General features: G+C 40.0%; 1 protein-coding gene across 3 annotated transcripts; it reads left to right on the top strand.

Annotated features, from left to right (window-relative positions):
• The first annotated feature begins 963 nt into the window (after positions 1–963).
• On the top strand, positions 964–11465 carry pdlim3b (PDZ and LIM domain 3b). 3 transcript variants are annotated; one of them, XM_056236268.1, is made up of 8 exons: positions 964–1270; positions 6894–7045; positions 7448–7532; positions 9011–9078; positions 9344–9502; positions 10493–10620; positions 10886–10997; positions 11140–11465. In XM_056236268.1, exons 1-8 carry the CDS (start codon positions 1178–1180, stop codon positions 11327–11329), a joined length of 987 nt encoding a protein of 328 aa, XP_056092243.1. In that variant the 5' UTR covers positions 964–1177; the 3' UTR covers positions 11330–11465. The 3 variants fall into 3 exon arrangements, with proteins under 3 accessions (XP_056092243.1, XP_056092245.1, XP_056092244.1); XM_056236270.1 differs by lacking the exon at positions 9344–9502 and having other exon boundaries at positions 967–1270; XM_056236269.1 differs by lacking the exons at positions 9011–9078; positions 9344–9502 and adding an exon at positions 8523–8710 and having other exon boundaries at positions 969–1270.
• Positions 11466–12981: the final 1516 nt, after the last annotated feature.

The raw sequence follows: 12981 nt of genomic DNA, 5'->3' as shown, positions 1-12981 counted from the left end.
TAAAAAAATCACCTAAAAAACACCAGTTGACAGCTTGCGAAAAGTTAGTTCGGAGAAAAGTTAATTTATTTGCACATGCCACTTGGTCCTAATGTTTAATCATCTAAAGCAAATTGCAATGATATTCTTTGGCTGTAAGTTGTAACCACCCTAAACATTAAAAGGTCTGTCACACCAAGAACGATAGGCTATAATAACTAGCGTCCACACCAGCGGACTTTAAATGCTCGAGCTCGTTACAGCAGAATGGATTCTGATCGCCTGCCAATATTTTTTATCGTTCATCAGATCAGCTGGATAAAATCGTTCTGAAAGTGATTCCAACGATATCTTTTCTCTGAGCCGGTATCATAGTGGTGTGAACTCTGCTATTCTTTAATATTGAGAACGACTTTTAGAACTATATCTTAATCTTTGTAGTTATCATCCTTGGTGTGAAGGGGCTTTAGGCATTTTTTTTGTTTTGTTTTTTGTTTTGTTTTTTGTATGAGAGAATTATCACTTGAACTGAAATCCACACAGTTTTCAATGTTCCCTTATGTGGCTGTGCTATTAAAATTGTTTACATTCCTAAGAGGAGATGTTTAAAAAAGCAACAAGTGCTGTGTTGATATGACAATATGACATGATGATATGGTTTTGTTATTGTGCTCTGTAAATAGCTCAATCTGCTCATCGACAGCAAAGGCTCTGACTCAACGCTCAGCCTTAATTTCATGATGAGTTCTCTCATTCAGGCGCAGGTGTCTGGCCAGCGGTAAGGAAAGAAAAGTCTAGACAGCAGGGTGATGACAGAGCGAAGGGAGATTTTAGTTATTGAACAGCTAAGACTTATGGGAAAAGAGGATTAATCATAAAGGGTGTAAGGTTTGGATCTGAAGGAGGGAGGGAGTTTGAACCCTCAGTTTCTCAGTCTACCCTATGACCTCACAAGAGGAGTGGCATCCTGGCATCATCTTTCTTTCATTCACTCTCCTAACCCCACACACATGCTTAAAAGGGATTCAGAGACAGGCACTGGCTTCCAGTCGTGGTTGGGTGAGCAATTCGTCTAGGGTAGTAGGAGGGATAGAGCTGATCATTCTCTTCTTACTGCAGATCTCTCGCCAATAAGAAGAGACTGCACTGAAGGACCCAGTTCAACTTTGAGAAAGAAACTAAACAGAACAAGACAGAAATGCCACAGAACGTGGTACTAGATGGGCCAGCCCCTTGGGGATTTCGGCTTTCAGGAGGGAAAGATTTCAACCAGCCGCTGACCATAACTCGGGTAAGTGAAAGCCGTTGGCTAAAGTCTCTTCTCCTTCACACAATCACTCAAGAGATAATGATGCTTCTGATGTGCTGGGTAACACTGCCGTGGGCATGAGAAACCAGTGGGTGGATCATAAAAAACATTCCCAGGACCTCACTTTAGACGTTACTGAGGAGGACAGTGAGAAACATTTCAGAGAAATATTTTTAGAGTCACAAGTTCAAACTGACATTCATTTTTAGAAACATCTGTGGTTGTCAGGGAATCATTTCCCAATAGAGACTTTGTTTGTTATATTGACGCAGTTCTTTTATGTTATTATGTGACTTTCTCTAGTGGTGCATTTTAAGAAATGAATACTTACATTCAGCAAGGATGTATTGATCAAAAGTGATAATTTATAATGCTACAAGATTTTTATTTCACACAAATTCTTTTGAACTTTCATTAATATATCATGAAAAAAAATGTATCACGGTTTCCACAAAAATATTGAGTAGCACAACTGTTTTCAACACCGAAATATTTGTTGAGCAAATCAGCTCAGAGTGCTTTCTGAAGGATCATGTGACACAAGACTGAAGTAATGATGCTGAAAATACAGCTTTGCATCACAGGAATAAATTTCATTTTAAAATATATTAAAAACCATTATTTTAAATTGTAATAATATTTCACAATATTACTGATTTGACTGTATTTTTTATTTGCAAAAATGAGTGCAAGACATTTTCTCTTAGCTACTAACCCATGCACACACGCGCACACACACACACACACACACACACACACACACACACACACACACACAGGCTCCAGAGGGGATCTCTACACCTGTTGTCTGAATGAATCGCAAAGCTCTTAGTCCAACAATATTTTAAACAGCCAATGAAGTATGGACATTTGTGGTAACAGAAGAGGTCAAAGGTTAACAGCACCCATGTGAGAGATGAATTGAACAATCTCTTTAATTTAAGTTACTATTTCAGCACCATAACAGATCTCTTATCCACTAGGATTGTTCATAAATGCCTGAAACTGACTAATCTTTCCTTGTTGATCACCTGGATGGTGGTGAAAGCATGTCATTTCATATATGCAATTATTTTGAACTGAATAAGAGGCAGGTACAATGGCATAGTAGATTTATGCTCTGCAACTGCACAGATTTGGTGAAGGCTAAGAGGATCATATAAGGGTCCACCAGAATTTCCCTTATTCAGAAATACAGTGCAAGCAGTCTCGTCTAACTTCTGCTGTCTCTCTCCTTCTCAGAAATCTGTTGGGAGTCTGACTGGGGAGAATGCTATGTATTGTAGCTACACAGCATCTACATAAAGACTTTTGTCTCTTATCCAGGCCTGTGTCTGAACAATGCCGCATTCTGATGTGTGGAATGTAGCAGTTTGATTAGTAGCTCAGTCTCATCAACAGCAGCTCTTTGATCATGACATTCAAGGATATTCAATTGGAAAGCCGTTCTGACATTCACCATAAATTGTGGGGAAAAAATTAAATGGAGAACAGAGAGGTCGTCGTAAAAATGACTGTCTTCATACTCCATGATTAGAAACAGAACTGCAGGTCTTACGAAATATGAATTGGAAAAAAAAAAAAAACAGAAAAAAAAGTGGTTGGATGTATAGCACAGTACTGGTTTAAGATGGCATAATGGTTTTTCAATGATTACCTTATTAATATACCATGGTATTCCAAGATAATACAAAGTTATTACCATGAAACGTCCAAAAAAAAGCAAAAAAATTTAATGCATCACTGGTTTTGGCCACAATAGGGGGAAAATAAACTTCCAGGTGAACTAAATGTGAAGTCTCCGCTGAACAGAATGATGTCATTCTTAAAGGAGAACTCCGGCGCAAAATGAACCTTTGGTCTAATAAAACATTGGTACCTAGTCAACCGTTCTCTGAGATTTGTTTTCATGATAATCGAATGTAAAGAGTTTTATCTCTAAAACTGTTTAGCGTATAACGCTCAGCGCCGCCGCTCCCACCACGCGCATCACGCGCTGTGCGTAGGGCACCAAGTGCTGAGGGGGCACCAAAAATAGCCTAATGAAAAACCAATCATCAAACTTCTTGTTATAATCAGATTCAGCGCGTTCTTCCTCTTCATTCCGCAGCGGCGCCGAGTAGAGACAGAGAGCACGTCAGAAACACAGGACAGGGTGTGTGTGTGTGTGTGTGTGTGTGTTCATGTGTGTTCATCTGAGCCTCATTGGTCTGTCACTGCTCGTCAATGTCAGAATATTTGAGATGACCAATCAAATCAAAGTAGGCGGGCTTTATGTTCACAGACGCTGAGCGCGAATTTTAACAGTGCAACTCGACGCTTCAGTGTACGGTCAAGTGCGAGATAAGATGTAAGTAGCTAAACTTAACTTTATTTGACAGTTTTTTTTAGGTCATAAATGTTAAACGAATGACAAAAAATAATTAGGCAAACTAATATAGTTTTGTCTAATTTCGCCATTTTGAACTGAAAATAGGCCTATGTAACATGTAGCCTAGTGTAATAGTTTAGGCTACTGTCATTGTGAGGGGACAAGAAACATGAACAAAGCCTTTTTCATCATGTTAGGCACAGGATTTATAATGAATGTGTACATATTGAGAATAAAATACAAATTGTAACCTTTAGTAAATTAAAAAAGCCAATTTTAGGAGGGGAAGAGACAGGGCAAGATAAAAACAAAGAGAAAAAGAGTGTGATGCTGATGAGGAGAGAAAACCATGCTTAGGGCACCAAAATGGCTAGCAGCGGCACTGATAACGCTAGTAATGGGGGCATATAATAAGTAAAAAGAAATCGCTAGTTTATACCACTAACAAGGCTCAAAATAGCCCCACACGAACACAGTAACATAATGAGGGTCCCTACATGTAAAACGAAGCATTGAGAACTTTGTAAGTGTACAGACCGTTTAATAAGAAGATAAAGATAAAGTCAGTCCACTTCGTGTATACAGACAGGAGCCATCTTTGGAAAACAGTCTCGACTAATCAAACCACGAACGACGTGCTAAGTGAGCTGAACTGTATGAAGTTCAGTGAACTTCTGAACTGTATGAATGGCGTTCGTGGTTTGATTAGTCGAGACTGTTTTCCAAAGATGGCTCCTGTCTGTATACACGAAGTGGACTGTCTTTATCTTTATCTTCTTATTAAACGGTCTGTACACTTACAAAGTTCTCTATGCTTCGTTTTGCATGTAGGGACCCTCATTATGTTACTGTGTTCGTGTGGGGCTATTTTGAGCCTTGTTAGTGGTATAAACTAGCGATTTCTTTTTACTTATTATATGCCCCCATTACTAGCGTTATACGCTAAACAGTTTTTAGAGATAAAACTCTTTGCATTTGATTATCATGAAAACAAATCTCAGAGAACGGTTGACTTGGTACCAATGTTTTATTAGACCAAAGGTTCATTTTGCGCCGGAGTTCTCCTTTAAAATAAACCAATCAGGTTTATTTAACATTCCTTGCAAATAACTTCCATCCACTGAAAATGACATTGGATTTGATTTCAAACAAAACCAGCTCAAACATAATTTAAATGGATTAGAATGAGTGTTTCTTATTTTTGTGTACGTCTATACCCAGAACCTGAAAGCTAAATATATCATGTTTTCAAGCAGAGAAATGCTGATGACTAATACAGAATGTGTGTGGTTTCTTTGTATAACCGCTGTCTGTAATCATACACATATTGATGCCAGCAAGGTGGTTCTTTTCTCATTCTCTGAGCCCTGATGTTCTTATTCAAGTAACATTAGCCTCCATCGATGCGGGCATGCCAGCACAGATGGGGCTTTTATGAGGAGCCAAATCCGACTGTCTAAATTATACTGTTGAATTAAAAATGTAAATGACTAGATCCAGTCATTGAGCAGATACTTTACCGAAAGCGACACAGTACATTTATTACAGGGCCATTCCCCCTGGAACAACCTGGGATTTAGTGTTTTGCTAAAGGGCATGATGGGGATAGTTCATAGTTGAGCATCAACCTTGAGCTTTTTCCATTTTATCATTTAATCACCCTCGTGTCGGTTTCCACGTAGGTTCAGTCAGCAGAATAAAATAAAGGAATAGCTGTTGTACAAAAAAGAAGATACTTTGAAAAAACTCTTTTTTTTTTGTCCATACAATGAAAGTCAGTGGGGTCTGATGTTGTTTTGGACCCCTTTTTTAACTGAAGAAAATCATGGCTTTGGAATGATAATACATTTTCATTTTTAGGTGAACTATCACTTTAATTTATTCTGCCTGATGTTGCTCTGAACATAATGTCTAATGCTCAGCTTGCCCTTACATGCTTCTCTTGTGGGTTTGTGTCACCTTGGGGATTTTTCTGCACAGGTGCTGCATAGCTAACAAAAAAAAATTGTTATATTCATGTTTCTGTTTATACTGAAGCTCAGATTCCAGTCACTCGATGGTTTCATCTCAGTTCATAGCTCCATTTGTTTCCATCTATTAAACAGAGTGTCTTTGTTTTTGAGCCAAACACATCCTCCATTTGCTTGAGTAGTGTCAAGGGAACAATCTCATTTTCATTTTGGGTGCTTATTTCTTCACAGTCGACCTTTCTGCAGACGCCCCGATAATAGATGTCTACAGGGGAAATAAAGCCTAGGTTTTTTTTGTTTGTTGCCTTAAATATGGCCAGAGATCAATGTCTCTTAAATGGCATTATCAAAGATGTATTCTCTCTAGAAAATACAGATGGACAAAGGTGATTTTGTTGTGTACACAAAGTGAGAAAGGCATTAGGAAATGAAATATTACACCGTGACTGTTATTTGACAGGAAATAGGCTTAATCACTGCTAGCTTCATCAGTCAATAAATTATGCATTCGGAATAAAACATCACAGATCTTCATGACATTAAGCACGGATGATGGAAAACTAAAACCCTCTGGTCTTAAATAACTGGCATGACTTGACCTGGTATAAATCTTCCCCTCTTGAGAGGCAAACCTAAATAGAAGAAGGTCAGCGGTATTGGGATATAATAGAGCAGCTGAGTCAGGAGGAGGCAGGTAGAACGAGACCTGCACACAGGACAAGGTGATGAGATAAACGACTAGGGGGACGATGAGAATACCTCAGAAAATGAGCCCGTCAGTGATGAGAGGAGTAAGGAATGATGTCAGACTCCATTAATGAAAGAGAGCATGATGGAAGGAGAGGGCAGAGAAACACCAGGCTGCAGGGTGAATGCCAGAACAGTCAGATCATCAACCGCCAATAGGCCTGACTGTGTTCCCCCCGAGGGCGATACACGGCCTTGACTGACATATCCACGCCGTGCTATTTTTAGTCCACTTCTAAACCAGAGGGTCAACAGATTGTTTCTACCCCTGTCACTTTCTGTTTAGGTCTAAACTGTCCCATGGTTTGCTGGAAACTTACGGTGACTTTAAAAGAAGGTTCATCAAGGTTCTGATCTTAAGAATCTGAATGCTTTCTCAAATCTTTGTTTCTACAGTAAAAAAAAAAAAAAAGAACCATTTAGCATAAATAATACATCAGTAATAGACCCCCCCCCTACCCCTACCCCTACCCCCTACCCCCTACCTCATATATTAAAAAAGGTTCTTTGCTTTCAGGTGACTCCAGGCAGTAAGGCATCTCGGGTCAACCTGTGTCCCGGAGACATCATCCTGGCCATCCAGGGAGTGTCCACAGACGGTGTGACTCACGCTGAAGCTCAGAACAAGATCAAAGACTCCACCAATCAGCTTTTCCTCAAGATAGAGAGGTACCATGAGCTTTTCTTATTCAAGGATAGTGTTACAAACAGAGTTAGGCGTCTTTCAACAACTTTATATCATGTTCTCTCACCTCCTTTTAAGTTACAGAGAACTGTAAGCAGGAGTCCCAAAAGAATGTGTCTTTACCCCTTGCTATGAAAGTGTCCATCAGTACCCACAGAACCTTATTTATGACAACGATGAATGTGTCTTTCCTCGGTGATTAATACCCTCCTATAAACCATCTGGCTTGTACATGCCAGGCTGTTGACGTTACTTTACTATCTAGAAGAGGTCATGGTCCTGTTGCCCAGTAATGACCCCCCCTACCCCTTAGTGCTCTTTGATCTTTTTTTACAGTTTCACAGGAGGCGAGTACATCATGTCTAACTGTGTGCATTGTGTTGCAGGCCAGAAACTAAAATGTGGTCACCTCAGGTTATAGAAGAGGGGCAAGTAAACCCATTCAAAATCAATTTGGAGGCAGATAAGCAAGTAAGTGTAATGGAAGATAAATGCACAGCTCTTTATTTGTATCTGCTTATAACATGCAGCAATCAAATGGATAATTAAAGACTTTTTTTAAAGAAAATATGCATGAGGCATGTTAAATAGATACTCCACCCAAAAATGAAAATGGTCTCATGATTTACTCATGCTGTCCCAGATGTATGTCTTTCTTTCTCATGTATAACACAAACAAAGATACTGTAGGTGTGTGTGAAAAATTCTAATATTGACGCAAACGCATTGTGAAGCACTTGCGCAAGAACTGACGCTCCTCTGTGCTTCCGAATCACTTCTCGCATGAGTTTCATAATGTGCTGGTGTTTACATAAAGGGGGAACTCATGAACCCACATATGACAATAGGCCGAAAGCTATGGTTGATAGTTTAAAAAGTTTTAAATATTAGTATTTTTCATACTCCCACCTATCATTTCACTTCAGAAGACATTGCATCATCAAGTAGGGTCATATGGATTACTGTCGTGTTTGTTTTTCGTGGTTTTTGAAACGTCAACTTTAAGGGTTCCAATCATCCACTTGCATTATATGGACGGACAGAGATGGGTTATTTTTCTAAAAATCTCTGTGATCCACAGAAGAAAAAAAGTAAGTCATATACATTTGATTTGGGACAGCACGAGGGTGAGTAAATGATGAGAGGATTTTCCTTTTTGGGTGGAGTAACCCTTTTAAAAATTGTGCAAGTCTGCTATGTTTTGTTTGACCAAAAGTAGATTTGTCCTTGTCCAACACAATATAACTTAAAATAAAGCCATATAGATACTTACACAAACGCACATGCACACATACACGCATATAATTTGCCAGATTTAAATGAAAAAATATGCAACCATTAAATAATGAAAGAAGTTTGAGAAGATAAGCATATTTAGGTAACAAAAGGACATATCTGGAGAATGTGGTGTTTGTGTGGGGCTTTAAGTATGTAGTGTGTCCATCTGTCCTACACATGCAGGAGTATAAACCTATTGGCACAGGTCATAACAGAAGAGCACAGCCCTTTGTGGCTGCCGCCAGTCTGGATGACAAAACACAGGTGGTGAGCTCCGCCTACAACACTCCCATAGGCCTCTACTCTCAAGATAACATCCAGGACGCCCTGCAAGGACAGATCCGGGGTCTAGTGCATGAAAAGCCTGAGGGGTGAGTGCCAACTTGGATCACCCCAGCCATATGGACTAAGACACTTCCCTCTGCTTGCTGTAGACCGGCTGCCCACTTACCACTAACACACGCCAGAAGTCCCCACAAGACTTTCTGCAGCCTGAATATAAGCATTTGGATAGAAAATGATGATAGAAATATGGCCAACCCCTTATTTAATGCTGTATACTAGTACGTAATAGCAGACAAATATCCACATATGGGCCTGCAGTGTTGGGTCTTGGGGGACTTTTGCTCCTTTCACCTGTCTATTAACATCTTCACTCTTATGTCTTACAGGACGTTGATTACTTCGAACACAAGTTTAATGTCAGACCAAAGCCCTTCACAACTGCAAGCCAAAGGAGGTCATTAGACAAAAGCACCCTGCATGTAGTCATATGGTCACATAATCACAGTAGAATTATTATATTTTACATTCAGATAACTTGCTGATGTATTATATAGCAGAAGCGCAATATATACTGAAGCTCTATGTACATCTCTAACTACTTCTTCCATTCTTTTCTGTCTTGTTTTTCATTTTCTGTGTCCTCTATGTGGCCCCTTTGATTTGATTGCTTCCTGGTTTGGTTCATCTGGCTATTATACACTGACCTTACACTACTCCAGTGACAGTACATCCCAGATGCCTGGCACCCCATCGGCTGGGTCCAAGGCAGCTCCTTCTGCACAGTATAACTCCCCTATTGCATTATACTCAGCAGACAATGTTTCAAACACACTACAGCAGGCTCAGATGTCCACTGTAGTCAGGCAGGCATCGCCCAGGTAACCAGCGCTTTGTTTCCATCACGCTTGCTTTACACCACCTTACAAATCTACCAGCTCATGCTGATACAGTAAGCATTAAAAAACAGGTTAACAGGGGGTTCCTACAGATGAAAAAAAGGGAAATCTTTCAGTTGTGTTCTGCAGGTCTGGAAAAGACACTGATATTAATAAAATACACTAAATACAGTATAACAAAGTTACAAATAAAGTAAGTTTGAATTCCGGTACAGACATGTAATGATTAGGCATAAATGTAAAAAAACAAAAACATTATTGTGTTCACTGTATACATTAAATTAATCTTTGTTAAAGCTGTGTTTTGTTGTTTGATTAACATTAATGACTTAGCAGCAGGTATTTATAGATTGCTGTCACTTTAAGACCGAATGCACGGATCTAATATAGTGATACACATCCGATTTCTTTCTCAACTCTTTACGTTCTTAAGACATAACCGACTGTGTTTACAAGAATACTTGCTGAGACTGGTATTTTGACATAAGTTTGTGTGTATGTGTCCATTCAAGAGCACAGAAATGCAAAAGAGGAATCAATTCACGTGCTGTCTCTCTATGTGCGCGGCCTTCGGGTGTGTGCAGTTGTGCTGTGCATGCAGATAATAGTGAGCGAGTAGCGAATTGGTAGTGAAACTTAGCAATTAATCCGGAAAACACCAGTGCCGAACCATGCGGCCTGGTCCGTACGGATCACGGATCTACTATGATCCGTTTAACCCCTAGCATAGAGCATAGAGCGCGCTGATAACGGCTAGAGCGAGAGTGAAACCTGAGCGCTGAACACTTAGCGGTGCGGCGGCATATATTTTCGGTCGTTTTTCTCTTTCTGCCAAAAACCGCCATTAAAAGAAAAATGCCATTAATACTCTAATACTCATAATGTACACTGCCAAACTTTTATATATCATCGAATGGTAATTTTCACTTACTGGATAAACGTTATGTGCTTCTGCCTTTTATCCGTTTTCAGCCCTAAACCCCTGACATCCATTGAAGAATCCCATGTATACCGTATGCTCCAAGAGGACCATGAGCTGCCACATGAACCACGTCAGTCTGGATCGTTTAAGGCCCTGCAGGACTATGTCGAGAGTGACGGTGAGCTGCCTTTATTTATTACAACACCACCCGTCTCTAGAAGGGTGCAATGTTGAATTCATAAGACAGAAATTACAGCTAGTAGCACTGATGAAGAAGTCAAAGTTATACTCAATTTGACTTCAAAATCCCTTCGCAATTCTGCTAATGACATCAGTCAGAGCCTGCTGTTCTTTTAATGGTCTGGATTCAGATGAGTTTATATGAGGGAGCATTTCACATTTTCGAAGTGGATCTGAGCCTCTATCCTTTATTGTTCTGACAGGCACAAGGCCCATGGTGACAAGAAGTGTAAAAGCCCCAGTGTCAAAACCACAAGCGGCCACATCCTCACTGCAGAAGCTGCCTCTCTGTGATAAATGTGGCACCGGCATTGTGTGAGTACAGCATGAGACTGCACAAATGGTGTCTTCTTTGAGAATATATCACCAATTTTCTTGAAAACTCTTCTACACTGAATTGTGTTCATGCATTTTAACTACTTCATTAAATGAGACTGTTTCTACAACTGGCTTACAGAGGAACGGTGGTGAAAGCTCGGGACAAGTACCGCCATCCAGCCTGTTTCGTGTGCTCAGACTGTGGTGTGAACTTGAAGCAGAAGGGCTACTTTTTTGTGGAGGGACAGTTGTACTGTGAAGCCCATGCTCGAATGCGAATGACCCCACCTGAGGGACATGATCTAGTTACTGTATATCCCACTGCTTAGAGGGACGGAAAAACTCAGAACTCACACAACTGACAGTTGAAATTAGACAATTTGTATTGTTTGCCCTTATTGTGGTTAGTGTAAGAATAGAGCTTGAACCTTCAAACTTCGTATTAGTTTATAAAAGAGAATGCAAGGCAACTTTTTGATCACAGCATTTTAAGTGATCATATCATTACTGTTTACACCTGGTATTAACATGCGCTTCAAATTGATCTTCTGTGTCTACTTGTGTTCAGATTTTGACGAGACACTCCCAACTTATGAACAAATCCATGTTACGTGGCTTACGTGACTTGCAAGCAGGAAAGGAAGAGAATAAAAACGGCTATTTTGAACATAATCTGTGTGTTTTAGAACAATGCAGCAAAGATTGAATCACTTTCTTTGGTGCGTTTTCTCACAACTTATCTCTGAACAAAATTACATTTGGTGCATATTTGGTTGCTTCACTGCGGCTCGGGACATGTTTAGGACAGATAGAGTTTACACTACACATGCAAGGTGGAAACATACGTTTCTGACTACATTTGTATGTTTCAGTGTTATGATTACAAAGCTTTATAGACTCCAAAAAGGGCATTTAGCACTGACCATTTGTGATCCAAATCACAAACAAATAAATAAATAAAATGAATGCCAGGTGTAATCTCTTTCTCAAAGCCTTAATCCAGTTCTTGTTGAAATGCCAAGAGTAAACTCTCTCATTTCTGATCTTACATATTAGGCATCTGTGCAGATCAAATCCTAAATTTCAACACATCAATCATACTAGGTTTCAGTTATTCTTAAAATACGCAAGAAAGGTAATTTTGCTTTTAATACAGGTTCAAATACGCCATCATCTACAGGTCCTTCTCAAAAAATTAGCATATTGTGATAAAGTTCATTATTTTCCATAATGTAATGATAAAAATTAAACTTTCATATATTTTAGATTCATTGCACACCAACTGAAATATTTCAGGTCTTTTATTGTTTTAATACTGATGATTTTGGCATACAGCTCATGAAAACCCAAAATTCCTGTCTCAAAAAATTAGCATATCATGAAAAGGGTCTCTAAACGAGCTATTAACCTAATCATCTGAATCAACGAATTAACTCTAAACACCAGTTTCATTACTCAAAACCGCAATCATGGGTAAGACTGCCGACCTGACTGCTGTCCAGAAGGCCATCATTGACACCCTCAAGCAAGAGGGTAAGACAGAAAGAAATTTCTGAACAAATAGGCTGTTCCCATGCAGAGTGCTGTATCAAGGCACCTCAGTGGGAAGTCTGTGGGAAGGAAAAAGTGTGGCAGAAAACGCTGCACAACGAGAAGAGGTGACCGGACCCTGAGGAAGATTGTGGAGAAGGACCGATTCCAGACCTTGGGGGACCTGCGGAAGCAGTGGACTGAGTCTGGAGTAGAAACATCCAGAGCCACCGTGCACAGGCGTGTGCAGGAAATGGGCTACAGGTGCCGGATTCCCCAGGTCAAGCCACTTTTGAACCAGAAACAGCGGCAGAAGCGCCTGACCTGGGCTACAGAGAAGCAGCACTGGACTGTTGCTCAGTTTTGCATGTCATTCGGAAATCAAGGTACCAGAGTCTGGAGGAAGACTGGGGAGAAGGAAATGCCAAAATGCCTGAAGTCCAGTGTCAAG

This window comes from Rhinichthys klamathensis, unplaced genomic scaffold (assembly GCF_029890125.1).
Source record: "Rhinichthys klamathensis goyatoka isolate OS25496 unplaced genomic scaffold, OSU_Roscu_1.1 h1tg000442l_1, whole genome shotgun sequence".
NCBI classification, from domain to species: Eukaryota; Metazoa; Chordata; class Actinopteri; order Cypriniformes; family Leuciscidae; genus Rhinichthys; species Rhinichthys klamathensis.
The sequence above is the reverse complement of the archived record's forward strand: the minus strand, read 5'-3'. Positions and strand labels throughout refer to the sequence as shown.

Coding starts and splice junctions, on each gene's coding strand:
- pdlim3b (XM_056236268.1), top strand. CDS start 1,178: ATGCCACAGAACGTGGTACTAGATGGGCCAGCCCCTTGGGGATTTCGG. Junction 9,503..10,492: donor GTCAGGCAGGCATCGCCCAG/GTAACCAGCGCT, acceptor ATCCGTTTTCAG/CCCTAAACCCCTGACATCCA. Junction 10,998..11,139: donor AAATGTGGCACCGGCATTGT/GTGAGTACAGCA, acceptor ACTGGCTTACAG/AGGAACGGTGGTGAAAGCTC.